Genomic DNA, 21,526 nt, shown 5'->3' on the forward strand with positions numbered 1-21,526 from the left:
GTACAGAGTCAATGTGCGGGGGCACAGGTTAGTCGAGGTAATTGAGGTAATATGTACAGTACCAGTCAAAATTTTGGACACACCTACTCATTCAAGGGTTTTTCTTTATATTTTACTATTTTCTACATTGTAGAATAAAAGTGAAGACATCAAAACTATGAAATAACACATATGGAATCATGTAATAACGAACAAAGTGTTAATCAAATCAAAATCAATTATATTTTGGAGATTCTTCAAAGTAGCTACCCTTTGCCTTGATGACAGCTTTGCACACCTGGAGCCAGTGTAGTACGATTCAATCGTAGTCCTGTATTGACACTTTGCCTGTTTGATGGTTTGTCGAAGAGCATATCTGGATTTCTTATAAGCTTCCGGGTTAGAGTCCCGCTCCTTGAAAGTGGCAGCTCTACCCTTTAAGTCAGTGCGAATGTTGCCTGTAATCCATGGCTTCTGGTTGGGGTATATATGTACGTACAGTCACTGTGGGGACGACGTCATCTATGCACTTGTTGATGAAGCCAGTGACTGATGTGGTGTACTCAAGAGGATAGAGTTATGGTCAGATTTGCCAAATGGAGGGCGAGAGAGAGCTTTGTACGTGTCTCTGTGTGTGGAGGAAAGGTGGCCTAGAGTTTTTTTCCCTCAAGTTGCACATTTAACATGCTGGTGGAAATTTGGTAAAACAGATTTAAGTTTCCATGCATTAAAGTCCCCGGCCACTAGAAGCGCTGCCTCTGGATGAGCGTTTTCCTGTTTGCTTATGGCGGTATACAGCTCATTGAGCGCGGTCTTAGTGCCAGCATCGGTCTGTGGTGGTATGTAGACAGCTACGAAAAATACAGATGAAAACTCTAGGTAGGTAGTGTGGTCTACAGCTTATCATGAGATACTCTACCTCAGACGAGCAAAACCTTGAGACTTCCTTAGATATCGTGCACCAGCTGTTGTTTACAAATATACAGTGGGGAGAACAAGTATTTGATACACTGCCGATTTTGCAGGTTTTCCTACTTACAAAGCATGTAGAGGTCTGTAATTTTTATCATAGGTACACTTCAACTGTGAGAGACGGAATCTAAAACAAAAATCCAGAAAATCACATTGTATGATTTTTAAGTAATTAATTTGCATTTTATTGCATGACATATGTATTTGATACATCAGAAAAGCAGAACTTAATATTTGGTACAGAAACCTTTGTTTGCAATTACAGAGATCATACATTTCCTGTAGTTCTTGACCAGGTTTGCACACACTGCAGCAGGGATTTTGGCCCACTCCTCCATACAGACCTTCTCCAGGTCCTTCAGGTTTCGGGGCTGTCGCTGGGCAATACGGACTTTCAGCTCCCTCCAAAGATTTTCTATTGGGTTCAGGTCTGGAGACTGGCTAGACCACTCCAGGACCTTGAGATGCTTCTTACAGAGCCACTCCTTAGTTGCCCTGGCTGTGTGTTTTGGGTCGTTGTCATGCTGGAAGACCCAGCCACGACCCATCTTCAATGCTCTTATTGAGGGAAGGAGGTTGTTGGCCAAGATCTTGCGATACATGGCCCCATCCATCCTCCCCTCAATACGGTGCAGTCGTCCTGTCCCCTTTGCAGAAAAGTATCCCCAAAGAATGATGTTTCCACCTCCATGCTTCACGGTTGGGATGGTGTTCTTGGGGTTGTACTCATCCTTCTTCTTCCTCCAAACACAGCGAGTGGAGTTTAGACCAAAAAGCTCTATTTTTGTCTCATCAGACCACATGACCTTCTCCCATTCCTCCTCTGGATCATCCAGATGGTCATTGGCAAACTTCAGACGGGCCTGGACATGCGCTGGCTTGATCAAAGGGACCTTGTGTGCGCTGCAGGATTTTAATCCATGACGGCGTAGTGTTTTACTAATGGTTTTCTTTGAGACTGTGGTCTCAGCTCTCTTCAGGTCATTGACCAGGTCCTGCCGTGTAGTTCTGGGCTGATCCCTCACCTTTCTCATGATCATTGATGCCCCACGAGGTGAGATCTTGCATGGAGCCCCAGACCGAGGGTGATTGACCGTCATCTTGAACTTCTTCCATTTTCTAATAATTGCGCTAACAGTTGTTGCCTTCTCACCAAGCTGCTTGCCTATTGTCCTGTAGCCCATCCCAGCCGTGTGCAGGTCTACAATTTTATCCCTGATGTCCTTACACAGCTCTCTGGTCTTGGCCATTGTGGAGAGGTTGGAGTCTATTTGATTGAGTGTGTGGACAGGTGTCTTTTATACAGGTAACGAGTTCAAACAGGTGCAGTTAATACAGGTAATGAGTGGAGAACAGGAGGGCTTCTTAAAGAAAAACTAACAGGTCTGTGAGAGCCGGAATTCTTACTGGTTGGTAGGTGATCAAATACTTAAGTCATGCAATAAAATGCAAATTAATTACTTAAAAATCATACAATGTGATTTTCTGGATTTTTGTTTTAGATTCCGTCTCTCACAGTTGAAGTGTACCTATGATAAAAAATTACAGAACTCTACATGCTTTGTAAGTAGGAAAACCTGCAAAATCGGCAGTGTATCAAATACTTGTTCTCCCCACTGTACATAGACCGCCACCCCTTGTCTTACCAGAGGCTGCTGTTCTATCCTGCCGATACAGTGTAAAACCCGCCACCCCTTGTCTTACCAGAGGCTGCTGTTCTATCCTGCTGATACAGTGTAAAACCTGCCACCCCTTGTCTTACCAGAGGCTGCTGTTCTATCCTGCCGATACAGTGTAAAACCCGCCACCCCTTGTCTTACCAGAGGCTGCTGTTCTATCCTGCCGATACAGTGTAAAACCCGCCACCCCTTGTCTTACCAGAGGCTGCTGTTCTATCCTGCCGATACAGTGTAAAACCCGCCACCCCTTGTCTTACCAGAGGCTGCTGTTCTATCCTGCCGATACAGTGTAAAACCTACCAGCCGTATGTTGTTCATGTTGTCGTTCAGCCACGACTCGGTGAAACATAAGATATTACAGTTTTGAATGTCCCGTTGGTAGTTTAATCTTGCTCGTAGGTCATCTATTTTATTTTCCAATGATTGCATGTCTGCCAATAGAACTGATGGCAGTGGGGGTTTACTCGCTCGCCAACGAATTCCCATAAAGGCAGCCCGACCTCCGCCCCCTTTTTCTCTGTCTTCTCTTCACGCAAATTACGGGGATTACGGCCTGTTCCCGGGAAAGCAGTATATCCTTCACGTTGGACTCGTCGGACTCGTTAAAGGAAAAAGCTTCTACCAGTTCATGGTGAGTAATCACTGTTCTGATGTAACTGTGCATGTAACTTATTAAATGTAATTCAGTATTTTCAATGTAAGTACGTAACCAAATAGTGTACATTACAGTGTATTTCAATGAGCCAGCTTATTAAAAAGGCAAGATAAATAAAACCGCATGTTAAAGAGGAGGTGGTTAGTGTTTGGTCCAGGCACGCTGACTGTTGTGAAGGTGCAGTGTGACCAGTATCTTCAGGGAGAATCCCACAAGCATCCATCCACTCTGGGAGAGTCCTAAGAAAGAAGGCAGGAGAGAGGGGGATGAGGAGGGGGGAAAGGAGACTGAACCACCCACAGGTGGCTGGTGGCACCTTCATTGGGGAGAATGGGCTCATAGTAATGGCTGGAACGGAGACTACTTAATCGTATAAAGCACATCAAATCAAATCAAATCAAAGTTTATTTGTCACGTGCGCCGAATACAACAGGTGTAGACCTTACAGTGAAATGCTTACTTACAGGCTCTAACCAATGGTGCGGGGGGGAAAAGTATGTGTGTGTGTGTGTGTGTAGGTAAGTAAAGAAATAAAACAACAGTAAAAAGACATTTGAAAAAAGAGTAGCAAGGCTATATACAGACACCTGTTAGTCAGGCTTATTGAGGTAGTATGTACATGTAGGTATCGTTAAAGTGACTATGCATATATGATGAACAGAGAGTAGCAGAAGCGTAAAAAGAGGGGTTGGCAGTTGATGGGACACAATGCAGATAGCCCGGTTAGCCAGTGTGCGGGAGTACTGGTTGGTCCGGCCAATTAGGTAGTTTAACACATAGTTTGACACCAATCCATTCCAGTCATTATTATGAGCTGTCCTCCCCTCACCAGCCTCCTGTGGAACCACTTTACAATATATTAGGCCAACCATCAAATTTAACAACAAAGCTACACTGCAAAGTGTGTAGTATTTTATGAAATCACTTTTTTTGATAGGTGTTTCCCACTTGATAGGCCTCACTCGGTAGTCTTCGCCCTCTCGGTAGTCTTCGCCCTCTCGGTAGTCTTCGCCCTCTCGGTGGGCCTTTTGGTCTTTTTAGTCCTTTCACTTTCGGTAGGCGTTTCTCTCTGGGTAGGCGTTTCTCCTTCAGTAGACTTCTTAGTCTCTGCAGGCCTTTCTCTCTGGGTAGGCTTTTCTCTTTCACTGGTAGGCCTTTTAAATTCTGTAAATAAACTGCCATTCGCTGTCTGTGAGTTTTTCAATCTTTGTAGGCCTTTCACTATCTGTAGGCATTTCCTCTTCACACTTGATAGATGTTTGAATCTCTGTAGACCTTACGGTCTCTGTAGGTGTTTTGTCTTCGCTTTCCGTAGCCATTTCGTTTTCGCTCTTGATAGGCTCTTTTGTCTCTAGAGAAATGTACTCTCTTGCTAGGCGTTCGGTTCTTGCTAGGCGTTTTCAGTTTGCTCTTGATAGACGTTTTCAGTATAAAATGCTCTTGGTAGGGGTTTTCAGTATTCTCTTGGCAGGGTTTTCAGTATGCTCTTGGTTGGAGTTCTGCTCCTGCCAGGGGTCAATTTCTTGCTAGCTGTTGTGTTCTTGGTAGGTGTTTGCTTTTTGCTTGGCGTCATTCTCTTGCTAGACGTTTTACTCCTGGTTGCCATCTCGATAGGCATTATGTTCTTGGTAGATGCTATGCTCTTGTTCTTGATGTTCTGGGTTTCCTGCCAGACAAGCCTCGACACCCAGTGAAATGTGGAAGACACATTTCAGTTGAACGCATTCAGTTGTACAACTGACTAGGTATTCCCCTTTTGACTTTCCATTGGAAACTTGGACATCAGTAGCTGCCTGGTTTATTAACTCCTCAAATCCCAACATTATCCAATCTGGGAGAATCCTGGTATAGATTAGATCAATTGATAGAGATAATAGAAAAAGATGAGGGAACAATGCCAGCACGAGATGAGAGAGAGATGATAGAGAAATAAGAGAGAGCGATAAGAGAGAAAGATAAGGAAGAGAGAGGGTGAAAGATTATTAGAATCTGTGTGTGTAGATGGACAGGTAGGATGACTGACACTAGTGAAGGTGAACAGGTGGTCACGTGTCAGGTGACAGAGGAATGGAGGAGACTGAGGCAGGAATTCCTTTAAACACAAAGTGGTATATTTACTGGGTAGTTTGTCTATGCTGCATAACAAACAAAACAGAATAACATGTATCCAATCAAATTCAAATCAGAAAGTCAAATCATAACAATCATTCTCATCATTAACATAATGAGGTAATTCAGCAATTCAGTTCAATAGGAATTCAATATGAAGCGTGATTGAGTCATTTAGGATCTCAATCTATAATCTCAATTAGTTTGATATCAGGATTTTTCAATAATTATGTTTCATATTTAATCCTTCCAGGTTTGTCTTCATATGTACATGTCATTTTGTTACATTTTAACCATTTATCAATGGCGTAATTATCCCGTGATGATCTGTTGGTCCGTGATCATTTACTATTTACATAACACAATAGGTTTGAAGCGTGCGCTCCGCGGTAATAACTATAAACACTAACTGATGCTCTCCCAATCGCAACAGATAGTTCAGATGAAAGATAACAGATGAAAGATAACAGATTCTGTGAATTTACGTTGATTCGTGGACGCACAGAATGTCTGGATTAGACGGAGTTGGGGAAGAGAAAGCAGCAATGTCAGGCGGTGGATATTTCTTCCTTTAATGAGTTGAGATGTGTCAGACATTTCCACCTGACCTAATTAAAGCGCTCTGGACCAGCTGAGCAAGGGCCCATGAATTAAAAGGCGATTCCACCAACTCCATGGGCCTTTTCTACAGAGAGAGATGAGACAGCAATGAGAGATGAGAGAGATAGTGCGATAGATGAGAGAGAGGGAGAGAGAGAGAGCGATAGATAAGGAAGAGAGAGAGAGATAGACAAGGAAGAGAGAGAGAGATAGACAACGAAGAGAGAGAAAGATGAGTAAGAGCGATAGATAAGAAAGAGAGAGATAAGAGAGAGAGAGATAAGATAAGAAAGATATATAAGAGAGAGCGAGGGGATAAATATTGGTCAATGCATAGAGAATACTGCTGTATATACACATGATGTCATTAACTTTTTCAGGAAATGCTATTGGTCACCTGAAGTCCCTCCTGATCCAATCATTTGAAAACAGCATATAAAATATTGCCATGTCCTCCTTATTACACTTATACACAGTAGCTATATATGTGCATTTGGAAAGTATTCAGACTTTCCCTCATTTTGTTACGTTACAGCCTTATTCTAAAATTCATTAAATAAAACATGTTCCTCATCAATCTACACACAATACCCCATAATGACAAAGCGAAAACAGGTTTAGACATTTTTTCAAATTTATGAAAAATAAAAAACAGAAATACCTTATTTACATAAGTATTCAGACCCTTTGCTATGAAACTCGAAATTGAGCTCAGGTGCATCCTGTTTCCATTGATCATTCTTGAGATGTTTTTAGAAATTGGTTGGAGTCCACCTGTGGTAAATTCAATATGATTGGACATGATTTGGAAAGAGACACACCTGTCTATATAAGGTCCCACAGTTGACAGTGCACGTCAGAGCAAAAACCAAGCCATGAGGTCGAAGGAATTATCCGTAGAGTTCCGAGACAGGATTGTGTCGAGACACAGATCTGAGGAAGTGTACCAAAACATTTCTGCAGCATTGAAGGTGCCCAAGAACACAGTGGTCTCCATCATTCTTAAATGGAATAAGTTTGGAACCACAAAGACTCTTCCTAGAGCTGGACACCCGGCCAAACTGAGCAATCGGGTGGAGAAGGGCCTTGTTCAGGGAGGTGACAAAGAACCTTATGATCACTCTGACAGAGCTCCAGAGTACCTCTGTGGGGATGGGAGAACCTTCCAAAAGGACAACCATCTCTGCAGCACTCCACCAATCAGCCTTTTATGGTAGAGTGGCCAGATAGAAGCCACTCCTCAGTAAAAGGCAGATGACAGCCCACTTGGAGTTTGCCAAAAGGCATCTAAAGGACTCTCAGACCATGAGAAACAAGATTCTCTGGTCTGATGAAACCAAGATTTAACTTTTTAGCCTGAATGCCAAGCGTCACACCTAGAGGAAACCCGGCACTATCCCTCCGGTGAAGCATGGTGGTGGCAACATCATGCTGTAGGGATGTTTTTCAGCAGCAGGGACTGGGAGACTAGTCAGGATCGAGGGAAAGATGAACGGAGACAAGTACAGAGAGATCATTGATGATAACCTGCACCAGAGTGCTCAGGACCTCAGACTGGGGTAAAGGTTCACCTTCCAACAGGACAATGACCCTAAGCACACAGCCAAGACAACGCAAGAGTGGCTCCGGGACAAGTCTCTGAATGTCCTTGAGTGGCCCAGCCAGAGCTCTGACTTGAACCCGATCAAACAGCTCTGGAGAGACCTGAAAATAGCTGTGCAGCGAAGCTCCCCATCCAACCTGACAGAGCTTGAGAGGATCTGCAGAGAAGAATGAGAGAAACTCCCCAAATACAGGTGTGCCAAACTTGTAGCGGCATACCCCAAAAGACTTGAGGCTGTAATCACTGCCAAAGGTGCTTCAACAAAGTACTGAATAAATGGTCTGAATACCTATGTAAATGTTACATTTCCGTTGTTAGTTTTTAAAAATAATAAATTAGCAAAATGTCTAAACCTGTTTTCACTTTGTCATTATGGGGTTTGTTTGTAGATTGATGAGAGGGGGGGGGGGGGGGGGGGGATTATTTAATCAATTTTAGAATAAGGCTGCAACATAACAAAATGGGGAAAAAGTCAAGGGGTCTGAATACTTTCCAAATGCACTGTACCGTACCACCTTGACATCTGTGATCTGCTTGCCTCAATAAATGAATGCTAGAACATTGGTCGCTAGGATGAGCTATTTGCATCTAGTCTCTTAATAATTGCATAACGGTGAAAGTTAGACACGTGTCCATTATAGTCATACTGAGAGGTGATGCAAGGCTCGTTGCCTTGACTAGACTCCTCCAGAGACGTACACAGCCTGTTGCATTTATTCACATAATATTGGAGTCAGATTGATGAACGCAGTTTATTATTATATTAAACATAATGGTTGGATAATTACCGTTAACTAAAAATGGTGACTCCTCAGTTAATGGGGATTTCCATACACACTTACAGTGGTGGTGTGTCACTTTGTTATTGTTTGAATAGCAGATTGTCCCTTTAAGTAAAAATAGTTTTAAGTACTACTTAAGTAATTTTCCAGGGTTTCTGTACTTTATTTATATTTTTGACAACTTTTACTCCACTACATTTCTAAAGAACATATGCACTTTTTACTCCCATACATTTTCTTTACTGGTGGCGCCACCTTGAGATAGGTCAGTAGTGGTAGTAGCATTTCGCCTCTTCCTCCAGTACTGGCATCTCACCACAGCTAGAACCCTAGGAGGGGGGTTAGTGACAGCATTATATTCTGTACAAAACCACTGCACCTTTATCAGTATCAATCAGATTCAACAATATCAATGGCTAAGTCTCAAATGACACATTATGTCCTATATTTTTTTTCATTTGACCTTTATTTAACCAGGTAGGCCAGTTGAGAACACGTTCTCATTTACAACTGTGACCTGGCCAAGATAAAGCAAAGCAGTTATATAGTACACTAATGTAATACTTATATATAGTACACTACGATAGGTAGCATAGTGGTTAGAGCGTTGGGCCAGTAACCGAAAGGTTGCTGGATTGAATCCCTGAGCTGACAAGGTAAAAATCTGTCGTTCTGCCCCTAAGCAAGGCAGTTAACCCACTGTTCCCCGGGCACCGAAGACGTGGAAGTCGATTATGGCAGCCCCCCGCACCTCTCTGATTCAGAGGGGTTTGGTTAAATGCAGAAGATGCATTGTTGTACAACTGACTAGGTACCCCCCTTTCCCTTATTTCAAGGAGTTGGCCACTATGTAAACGCATAGAGATAAATTAAGAAAGAAGCCGTTATGGCAAAGATAGGAGACGTTCTCTCTATGGTGTCATTTAATCTGTTCGTTATCGTTACAAGCCTAATTGCTTTACCTGGTCCTGCCAGGGACTGGTGGCGCCATCTAGAGTTAGGTCAGAAGTGGGTTCACTAGTTACTTCTTCCAGTACAGGCATATCATCAAAGGTAGAAGAATCCTAGAACAGGTTTAGTGAGTAACATAATTATATGTACAAACTTTCCCAAAATTCTTCTGGTTTTCCAGGAATTCTGGTTGGAAGATTCCCGGAATCAATAAGGAATAAGCAAGAAACCTGGTTCTGTGGATTCTGTCTATTGTGCTCATCTGATGGCTTCTACACACACCATGCTGATTGGAGACCGAGAGAAATAAAGGGAGAAATAAAGAGAGAGTGTGGTGGGGACTCCTAAGATTCAGTATTTTTGGAATGGAGGAAATTATTTACCGGAGTCTACTTTGAGAACAAACTCACATCTTTCACAGCAAAGAAAGAGCGAGCTAGCGAGGGAGAGAGCGATGGGAGGGTCACATCTAGGCATAGGTACATAGGCGGAAATCCCAGGGGGGACGGGGGGGACACGACCCCCCCATCCTGGGAAAAATATGATTTGTCCCCCCTAATCTATCACTGTAAACATAACTATGTAATTTCAATAATATTAATAATACGCAAAGAAAGCAGTTGTGCTGATTATAGACACTTAATAGCGCCTTTTTAAGTTTCAAAAGATTGCGACCACCCCGCCCTTTGCCTCACAATGGTTTGATCCACTGCCAGTTCTTTAGCTGGCAAGGTAATAGAGGGTTCGTATCTACTGTCCGAAAGGCACATGTACGTAACTGACGTGAGGTTAATCCAGTCAATCGCGCCATAGCAATGTTTACATTTTATGTTGGCAGGGTTCACACACTAGCTGAATTTGCAGAGCTAGCGCGCAAACTAAAGCAAACATTAACTAGCAAGCTAGCTAGTACCTATTCCATTAATGTGGCGTCGTCAAAGATGGAATCTTTGCTATCGTCAATTTATTCCAAGATCAGCATGCAGCTTTAGTGCTTCAAAGTCCCTGTGATAAGGTTAGCTATAAACTGAAGTCCAAACTGAACAGAACTACACTCTCTTATACCATTGTCTTAAATATATTTAATGGTCTCGTTGCAAAAGCTAAATTGTCGCTAGTGAACTTTTTTACATTTATTTTATTTCACCTTTTTTTTTTTTAAGATTATAGCAAACACCACAGAAACGGAATTGGTGCTCGCTAGCTTTACAAATTCAGCTATTGTTGGAAGCCAGCCAATATGAAACAAACTATATTAAAATTAGAAAAGGTTGTAGCATATGTTGTGTAAATGTGTGTGTGTGCAGCTAGACCGGCCAGCCAGCCAGGTAGAAAAATGGCAGAAAAAAGTAAAAAGACGGACATCAGAGTATTTTTCAGTACACCAAAACGCAAAGTAAGAACTCTAGTAGCCTAATATCTCAAAGACGAGTTGATAAAATGTTCATAAGAAAGAAGTGAAATGCTAATGGAATGTTTCACAATGATGTCATTAGGCAGAGCAGGCAACAGATGGCACACAGACAGCAGAGCTGGGGACAGATAGGCAGGGACAGACTGGCAGAGACAGGGAGTCTCAGGTAAGTTTGTTGAGTCTTTGTTTGGCAACATTATGAAAGGTTCTCAATTTTTTTTACTTGTAAAATAGGGACATAATTGGAAAATGCCATGGATACCCCCGCTCTCAACTTAAACTGATGACTAAACTAAGATTTGTTTATGGCAATGGTATTGCTGTTGTGATTAATTGTGTAGTTTTGGGTACCGGTAGTTAGGAGTACGGCAAACACCTTATTTCTTTTCTAGGAGACAGACTGAGTCTGTGAGGGTGGTGAAAGGGAAAGAGCCAGGGAGAGAGACTTCAGAGAACAATGTCACAGCCACGGCAGGACCAGGTGTCACCCTTGTTGCCAGCAGCACCAGTATAGGGGACAGTGGCACAGCATTGTCCAGTTACCTCAGTGATGGCACAAAACCATATCAGCCACACCCACAATTTTTGAACCGCAAACTCTTGCCAACAGAGTGTTGACGTTTCAAGAGGCCCCAAAGCACAGAATGAAATTCTGAACATCATGGCCAATACAATCATTCGAGGCATTGCAGCTGAGATTAGGTCTCTTCCGATTGTACAATTTTTTATTAATTGTTGATGGTACTCAAGATGTCTCTGGTGCTGAACAGGAGAGTGTCTTTTTGCATTATGTTGACCATGACCTTGTCCCTCACGAGGAGTTTATTGGGCTATACAGGGTGTCGGAGACAACAGGCGAGGGCATTGCGAAAGTGGCAACTGAAGTGTTGTTGAGGCTCAATTTGCCCATGTCTGGCTTACGTGGGCAGAGTTACGATGGTGCCTCAAACATGGCAGGAAAATACACAGGTGCACAGGCAATTGTGAGAAGGCAGCAGCCATTAGCCCTCTATGTCCATTGTGGAGCACACTGTGTAAATCTGATTACACAGGCTGGCTGCTCAGCCTCCCCACTGATCCGGGATTCCCTTTCTTGGGTCCATCAGTTAGGTGTCCTCTATGACCAGTCAGGAAAGTTTAAGAGCATGTTTGAATCAATTGCCACGTCCAAAGAAACACATCTGCCCACCCGGAAACCCCTATGTCCAACAAGGTGGACTGTGCGGAATACTGCTATTAGAGCTGTGCTAGGGCAGTATGAGCGGGTACTAAGCAGCCTAGAGGAGAGTAGTTTTTAGTACATGACAGTACACGACAGTACACTTACAAATTATTTATTTCATGTTATTTTATTTAAAATTGCATACTTTGTGCGACATACTTGTCCATAGCTGCTGTTTGAAGAGTTGAGACACTGACTGAAGGATATTTTGTTTGATTTATTTGGGTTTTTCATTGAAGTAGTTATTTTGCTTTTAGAACTGTACTTATTTTAAGCTTTTTGTTCTTGTAAAGATATTGTAGTAGACTCAGGCCAGTGGCACATTTAATGACTATATAAATGTATCAGAAAAAGTCAAATTAAAATGTCAATTCAATACGGAGACTAACTTTGTGATGGTTCTCAATGGAGATTATTTTAGATGAGATCACACCATGTTCATTGTATTTATGAAAACTACACCCATACAGTGTACAGTACCATTGCTACCTACTGGCCTTTCTTGATATTGCTAGTTGTAAGTACGAATACCTGCATACATACTGGACTGGTAAGGAGCAATGCTATAACTATTATTAATAGTAGTATTATAATGATTTAAACATTTGAACAAGTTGGTTAAACCCTTCAGTTAACTACTGTACCTATCAATTATTCAGTTGTAGGAATTATGGTTCCTCAATATACATTTAACATATTACAACGTAGGCTATGTGTTACAGCACTACTTTTGGTGTCCCCCTCAGGAATTGCTCTTGAGAAAATGTAATGTAATTGTCCCCTCCAAGGTTGATATCAGATTTTCGCCCCTGCATAGGTAGGCATGTCGTCAGTGCTTCATTCGTAATTCGGGAGGTGCCGGAACACATATCACATTTGTGTAGTGACATAGAGCAGTAGAGTACAGGCATTTACAGAGGTTGCACACATTGGCCCTCCCCTTCCCACCATTCACTCACTCATTTACTAACAGCCTGATAGTAAGCAGCAGCAGGTCATATACAGTACCAGTCAAAAGTTTGAACACACCTATTCATTCAAGTTTTTCTTTATTTTTACTATTTTCTACATTGTAGAATAATAGTGAAGACATCAAAAATATGAAATAACACATATGGAATCATATAGTAACCAAGAAAGTGTTAAACAAATCGAAATATATTTTATATTCTTCAAAGTAGCCACCCTTTGAAAAAACATGACATATTGATGACAGCAAATAGTGAGGAAAGTCTTACCTGCAGTCTAAATTAGATTTCATTTATCTGCCATCTACACTCCGTGGATGGGCTACCATCGCCTATCTCTGACCACGTTTTGAAGCAGCGTATTCTCTTGGAAATAACCACATCGTGTGGAGGCAGGGGAACAAATACAAATAGGCAAGATTCATTTGTTTAACAGTGCAAATGCTGCTCAATGATTGGCTGGAATTTCAGTTAGTAATCTCATTCTTTTTCTTCTAACCTGTTTCGTTTGTAAAATTGTCAGCGTGAAAATTGCAGGTGTAACAAGCATTAGAATGCCATTGCTAATTTACATCAATTTAAGACTTGCAATGTGTAACATGCATGAGCAGAAATAGTAATATGTAACCATTTTTGCAAATATCACCTGATGAAATGACATGCCTGGACAAAGTGGATGATTTGGAAGAAATGGCCTGATGATACAATGCAAAACTTACCTTTCCACATTCTTCACCAACGTGGAGAAAACAAGTTTGAAAACAGAGGCGTGTCCAAGGTTAAAAGGGAAAATCTCAATTTCTGAAGAATGTTTTTATTCACTATTCTAGAACAGTGACATTCCCACACATTTACCAGTGAAGTCATCATTTCTCACTGTGACAACTATTCTGTCCTGTGCAAGTTTTTCTTCAGTTTTCTATAAATACACATCCAAAAAATACATTTGACACCTTAAATTTGTTTTTTGACCCCTTTTATTTGACAAAAAGTTGAAATGAAAAACATGTTATGGTGACATCTTAATTTAACCTAATGTGGATTTAAGTAGGATGGTGGACGTGATTTCCCCCCTAATATTATCAGTTGTAACGTTTGATCACCTGTGAAAATTGCAATAAAAACCCACGAATGAACAGCAACAAAGTGTAGGGATCAATACAAACCTTGAGGGATTTGACAAAAACCTAAAAGCCAGAGAATTGTAAAGACTTGGAAGAGATTTCATGTATTCATAATTAATAGTTGAGCATATTTCAGTGTGCACGCGCATCTGTCCTCTTCACAACACCATCCCTCCACCCATAATCTCCATTCTCTGCAGAGGACAGAAAAGGCGTGAGTAAGATTTCCAATGTATTCATTACACATGACAAATAAACCTGAAAAACATTATATAACACAAAACAAGTGCTAAAACAGGAACCTGAATTGAACAGCATAGCAAAAAATCTCACCATAGGTGGTTCTATGAAAGCGAGCCAATCAGAAGAGTGCGTTGGGAGAAGCCCCATTGATTGACACTTGTAGATAGCCAATGCTGAGCTAAGCAGGTTTCCTACAGAATAGACCAGCCCCTGAAGCCACTGCTGGTTAGAGTTCTCCAACAGCTTGAATGCTGAGAGAAAAGACAATAGTGAGCAGTGGTAACATGCTTATAAAATACATCAAATCAAATTGTGTCACATGCGCCAAATACAACAGTGAAATGCTTACTTACAAGCCTTTAACCAACAGCGCAGTTAATAAAAATAAGTGTTAAGAAAGTATTTACGAAAATAAACTGAAGTAAAATTTTTTTTTAAAGACCAATTAAAGAGCAACAATAAAATAACAGTAGCGAGGCTATATACAGGGGGTACCGGTACAGAGTCAATGTGCGAGGGCACAGGTTAGTTGAGGTAATAATTCAATTATGATATGTAGGTTCAGGAGAGCGCCAGGAGAAAGGTTGACAACATTTTAGTGATTTAGCGGACACTCTTGTCCAGAGCGACTTAGTTAGTGCATTCATCTTAAGTAGCTAGGTGAGACAATCACAGTAAGTACATTTTTCCTTAATAAAGTTGAGGTGACCACTGCTGTAGTCTCAGACGGCAAGGTAGAGCTACCCTTTTGCTATTTTGTGTATTTGTACAGATGAAGTCAGAAGTTTACATAGACCTTAGCCAAATACATTTCAACTCAGTTTCACAATTCCTGACATTTAATCCAAGTAAAAAAAATCCCTGTCTTATGTCAGTTAGGATCAACACTTTACTTTAAAAATGTGAAATGTCAGAATAATAGTAGAGAGAATGATTTATTTCAGCTTTTATTTCTTTCATCACATTCCCAGTGAGTGGGGAACGATACCATTCCTCTATGTATATTGCTACAAGAGAAAGCTCTTAGCAGAGGGAGGACAGGTAACTGTGCACAATATAGAGACTACTATGACGTTAAATTGAACGTTACACACACACACACACCTAGATCATGGTGAGAGTAGCAGAGATAGTGTAATCATTTCAGACACTATCGTCAACTTTCAGTGATTGGTTTGTCAAAGAAGGTACCGTGCTTGAAATAATAGCCACAGATCCCTGTATATAGGAGGCCAAATCCCCAGAAGGGAAGTTAGCGGTAATAATAGCATCACATCTCCTGCAGAGTGTGATGATGAAACATGTGACTCAGAGTTTTGTACGTTTGGATACTCTTCCAACACCACTAATCTCTCCCCCATTTCTAGTAAACACTTGACATCTCTCCCAGAAGACTGGGACGAGTGACACAATTTTTACACTGTAACGAGGGTGTTCACAAAGGGGTGGGGTGTAGATCGGCCTTGGGATGAGCGACGTGTACCTAACCTGAGCACAGGAAAGTATTATCCACAGGTACCGACTGTAGCAGAACACAGTAGATCATTGGAGATGTTGGTGGTTAGGGAACAGGGTATGAGTTGGGAGACAGGTAGGGAGTATCTGAAAGGTTCAGTCCTAGACTTATCAGTGAACCACGAAGATAACAGGAGAGCAGGAGACAGATTCACAACAGTCGCTGTAGGGACAGTAACTGAAGGAGTTGTAGCAATGGCAAAGGATAATATAGTAACAGCATGGAACAGGACTACAGAGCAAATGAAGAGTATTGTGAAGTACGCGTCAGGGGCAGTGTTAGTAGTAACAGGGGTTACTTAAGTAGCATTGTTGGGATATCATCTTTTGAGGGCATTGATGTTGAAACGTATATACAGTGCTGAGTTACCACAAGATGAAGTAAAGTTGATTAAGGCCACCGCATGTGTATATCGGGTGGACATGGAGGAGGAAAGAGATGGGGAGTGAAGTGAAAATGACATGGCTTGGGAACACCTCTTGGAGCCTGTGGCCTGACAGGGGAAGACTGGGTGAAAGCATGAGGCTTTATAGGGCGTTCATTTCAGTGGAATCCAGCAGAAAAGTATCCCGAAGGCATAGAGTCAGAAAAAGAGAGAGTGGGAATTGTCATGTTATCACACTTGGGTTTTTCTTTGCATATAAACTCAGCAAAATAAGAAACGTTCCTTTTTCAGGACCCTGTCTTTCAAAGATAATTCATAAAAATCCAAATAACTTCACAGATCTTCATTGTAAAGGGTTTAAACACTGTTTCCCATGCTTGTTCAATGAACCATGAACAATTAATGAACATGCACCTGTGGAACGGTCATTAAGACACTAACAGCTTACAGACGGTAGGCAATTAAGGTCAGTTATGAAAACTTAGGACACTAAAGAGGCCTTTCTACTGACTCCAAAAGAAAGATGCCCAGGGTCCTTGCTCATCTACGTGAACATGCCTTATGCATGCTGCAAGAAGGCATGAGGACTGCAGATGTGGCCAGGGCAATAAATTGCAATGTCCGTACTGTGAGACGCATAAGACAGCGCTACAGAGAGACAGGACGGACAGCTGATCGTCCTCGCAGTGGCAGACCACGTGTAACAACACCTGCACAGGATGGGTACATCCGAACATCAAACCTGCGGGACAGATACAGGATGGCAACAACAACTACCCGAGTTACACCAGGAACGCACAATCCCTCCATCAGTGCTCAGACTGTCCGCAATAGGCTGAAAGGCTGGACTGAGGGCTTGTAGGCCTGTTGTAAGGCAGGTCCTCACCAGACATCACCGGTAACAACGTCGCCTATGGGCACAAACCCACCGTCGCTGGACCAGACAGGACTGGCAAAAAGTGCTCTTCTCTGACGAGTCGCGGTTTTGTCTCACCAGGGGTGATGGTCGGATTCGCGTTTAACGTCGAAGGAATGAGCGTTACACCGATGCCTGTACTCTGGAGCGGGATTGATTTGGAGGTGGAAGGTTCGTTATGGTCTGGGGCGGTGTGTCACAGCATCGTCGGACTGAGCTTGTTGTCATTGCAGGCAATCTCAACGCTGTGCGTTACAGGGAAGACATCCTCCTCCCTCATGATGTGGTACCCTTCCTGCAGGCTCATCCTGACATGACCCTCCAGCATGACAATGCCACACTGCTCATTCTGTGCGTGATTTCCTGCAAGACAGGAATGTCAGTGTTCTGCCATGGCCAGCGAAGAGCCCGGATCTCAATCCCATTGAGCACGTCTGGGACCTGTTGGATCGGAGGGTGAGGGCTAGGGCCATTCCCTCCAGAAATGTCTGGGAACTTGCAGGTGCCTTGGGGGAAGAGTGGGGTAACATCTCACAGTAAGAACTGGCAAATCTGGTGCAGTCCATGAGGAGGAGATGCACTGCAGTACTTAATGCCGCTAGTGGCCACACCAGATACTGACTGTTACTTTTGATTTTGAGCCCCCTTTGTTCAGGGACACATTATTCAATTTCTGTTAGTCACATGTCTGTGGAACTTGTTCAGTTTATGTCTCAGTTGTTGAATCTTGTTATGTTCATACAAATATTTACACATGTTAAGTTTGCTGAAAATAAACGCAGTCTTTTTTTGCAGAGTTCATGTAATTATGCATACCACAGCACATTATTAATACTTGTTATGTTTTGTGTTTCTATTTGCTTTCAAGTCTTGTGCTGTCACTCTCTTAGGAACCAGAAGGAGGAAATGAAGAACGTCAAAATCTCCAGCTGAAATGTCATTATCAGTTGTCCGATGAGAGATGGACATAAAAGTGTACATAGTGTAGTTATAGATCAGAAGTCTCAGAGGTGTAAACCTAATCATCAACTGTGTTGTTAATGGTGTATTTTTATGTTCATTCATAAGTAATTTCCAAGTTTATATAACGTTGAACAGAATGGAACTATTATTCAAAAGGGGGACTGATGGGTACTGACTTCTAAACTTGAAATATCCTTATTCACGTCACTGAGGGAGAGAGTAGAAAGCAGAGTTTACATCCGGACAGAACATGTTATTGTTAGATATTAGGAACCCTATGGAGTGGAGAAGGACTACAGTCTGGTTTCAGTTGTTTGGTTATTATTTGAAATACTTGCTACACCAGAAGTGAATGGTTATACATAGGAGGAATGTATATGGTGGGGTCAATGAAGGGTGGATATGAGCCATGGGCTTGGAGAGTTACTAAGTAAGGGAAAAGGCAATCACATGGTTGCGGTCACTGATAAGGGTGGAGAGATGTGGTTTGGTCAGGAATGGGGGCGGAGGTCAGGTCAGGACACATTAAGGGAGAAGGAACAGTTTATTACACACATCACTTAACTTCCTGCCTAGCAACAAAGATGTCATGTTTAGAGAGGAGGAGACATCATCTACAGTGGGGACAAATACTTGTGCTGGTGGGAACATGTCTTTGTCATTTCAGCGGTCTGACCCATTGGGTGAATAAACTTGGTTTGAGCTTTTCCTCATTGTCTGTTAGTTTTTCACTCTGCTTGTCAGAACCTAACAACGGCTACGGGCTGTATCCAGGCACTCTGCTTGTCAGAACCTAACAACGGCTACGGGCTGTATCCAGGCACTCTGCTTGTCAGAACCTAACAACGGCTAAGGGCTGTATCCAGGCACTCTGCATTGCGCTGTGCTTAAGAACAGCCCTTAGTTGTGGTTTATTGGCCATATACCACAAACCCACACAAGGTGCCCTATTGGTTAAATAAACACTTACTGGCAGACATGGACATGAGAGCCTGGATGGGCCTCCAGGCCATCATACAGACCATCATGATGGGGAAGATGGATATGGTGTTACCAGACATGTACATAATGAATAGATTCATAGGAATCTGCTTCAGGGGCCCCAGAGCTACGTCCCAGCAACGCTGTCATGGGGGGGGGGGGGGGGGAGCGGGAGAAAGAGCAAGTTAATAACAATCTACAGGTAACTGCCAAAATAAAGGAAGCACCAACGTAAAGTGTCTTAAAAGGGTGTTGGGTCGCCAGAACAGCTTCAATGCACTTTATACACAACCTTAACCAGGATGAGATGTTAATTGCTTAATTAACTCAGGAACCACACCTGTGTGGAAGCATCTGCTTTCAATATACTTTATATCCCTCATTTACTCAAGTGTTTCCTTTAGTTTGGCAGTTACCTGTATATTCAAAGCATTTTTTTTTTTTAAGTACAATGTGCACAGGGAGATTTGTTAATGCATCCTGATCATATGTAGCCCGAGGGCCAGTCTGTTTGTGCTACCATGCAAACTTCCTGTCACTCATTGACAATGACAGCAACGGATTTGGCAAAAGTACAAACAGATCAGATCATTTAAATTCCTCCTCTACACTACCTACCTTCTCCACCAGGTTTTTGTCTGATTCCTGGATGCTGGTGTCTGGGACTGGTTTGTCTGAATAGCCAATTGGATACATCACATATCCCTGGTTACTCTGTCTGTCACCACGACCCCTGGAAGAGACAGAGGTAAGTTCAGTTCACTTTATTCAGAGGGCTATAGATGGTGAGAGAGGCTGTAGCATAGGATATACAGGTTATTCATAGTTCTAACAAGGTAGCTAGTTCTTCAAGCAGGTCATGCCTGTGTATCTGAATTCATGATCAAATGTGGGCTCTGGGCACAATAATCCAACATTTGTCAGGTATAATCAACATGGCTGATAGAGTTCCAATCTAAAAATCAACCACTAAACCCTACGCACCTGTGGGTTTCTCTTCTTACCTGGCATTGCCCAATGTCAGCTCCAAAGCCCATTTCATCCTCCTAGCTCCTCCTCTTGTAGACAACGCCCCTCCCCCCTGTCCCCCTGGAGTCGCCATGGCAACGTAGAACTCTGCTGAACAACCACACAAAGTAGCGCCACAAACCCTGCAAAGTGAAAACACAACATGATTACATGAAAGGAACTGAAGTATATATTAACAATGACCAAAACCAACACAGATCTTTGTTTTTGCAGAACTTCATAGATCTTGCTTGTGTCAGAGACTATTACAAAACAACACATATTTTCATCTAGAGGAAAGGGAAAAGGCCTTGGTTTTACTTGACATAAAACAAACAAGACTATAACAGGGGTGAAACGTATTGGTTTCGTTTTAAACTTGAAAGAAACGCTAGATCTGGCTACAATCAAAATCAAAGTGTATTTGTCACATGCTAGATTACAGCAGGTGTAAACCATACAGGGAAATGTTTCCGTACAAGCTCTTCAACAATGAAGAGTTCAATATCAGAGGCAAGACAGAAAATCCAGAATAGGATCTTAAAAAAAAGATATCTGCTTACGATGTTGTGTTTGAATGTTAACAATACGTTTGTAGACGTCATTTACATTTAAAGGCGCTGTCAAGACATATCCCTAATGTAAACTGGGACTTTTGCTAATAGAGTACAAATGTGCTGAAGCAGCTGGCTAGCTTGATAGCATGCAATCTTAGTTAGCTACCGTTACTAGCTAGTTTCAGACATCTACTATAGTAAACATTAGAGGTTAAATATATAAAATGACAACATTCCTTACCTTACAGACACGTTCCAACTACTGTTTAATATGCTTTAATATTAGTATTGTGCAGAATTAGCAGGCAAATAATGGATAATTATCAAATTAAATCACAAGCAGTGAACACAACTTGAATGGACGACATTAGATGGCCGAGAAAAAATAAAAAATAACATACGATGGTCGGTCTCAAAATGATGACATATCATTATTGATGTCGCTCTTCACTGCCCTCTTGTGGGCAAACATAGTAGTAGAAAAGTAAAACTTCTTCAATGGGGTTTAAAGGCGGTTGGCATCCGATGTTAATGGCGCATTACCGCCACCAGCTAGACGGGGTGTTGAATGGCTCTACGAAAATAAAACGTGATGATAATAATAATCATTATTATTTGGAGGGGTGCATATATTTGTCCTGTTACACACAAGTGTGTAATGGAAATGTTTTTCTATTTTCCCAACTCTCCCTGAGACACCTGCAGGGAGTGGGGTCACGGCCAGGGTCACCATATCCCAACTCCCCCTGAGACACCTGCAGGGAGTGGGGTCACGGCCAGGGTCACCATATCCCAACTCCCCCTGAGACACCTGCAGTGAGTGGGGTCACGGCCAGGGTCACCATATCCCAACTCCCCCTGAGACACCTGCAGGGAGTGGGGTCACGGCCAGGGTCACC

At 42.2% G+C, this 21,526-nt stretch overlaps 1 protein-coding gene across 1 annotated transcript; it reads right to left on the minus strand.

Annotated features, from left to right (window-relative positions):
* Positions 1–13,893: 13,893 nt before the first annotated feature.
* Positions 13,894–21,019, minus strand: LOC139561303 (ER membrane protein complex subunit 4-like). Its single transcript, XM_071378313.1, has 6 exons — positions 20,869–21,019; positions 20,067–20,213; positions 19,681–19,795; positions 19,052–19,205; positions 14,392–14,552; positions 13,894–14,252 (listed from the first exon to the last, which is right to left on the minus strand). The coding sequence occupies exons 2-6, from the start codon at positions 20,162–20,164 to the stop codon at positions 14,217–14,219; spliced, it is 564 nt and encodes a 187-aa protein (XP_071234414.1). The 5' UTR covers positions 20,165–20,213; positions 20,869–21,019; the 3' UTR covers positions 13,894–14,216.
* Between the last annotated feature and the right edge of the window lie 507 nt (positions 21,020–21,526).

Source organism: Salvelinus alpinus, chromosome 31 (assembly GCF_045679555.1).
Source record: "Salvelinus alpinus chromosome 31, SLU_Salpinus.1, whole genome shotgun sequence".
NCBI classification, from domain to species: Eukaryota; Metazoa; Chordata; class Actinopteri; order Salmoniformes; family Salmonidae; genus Salvelinus; species Salvelinus alpinus.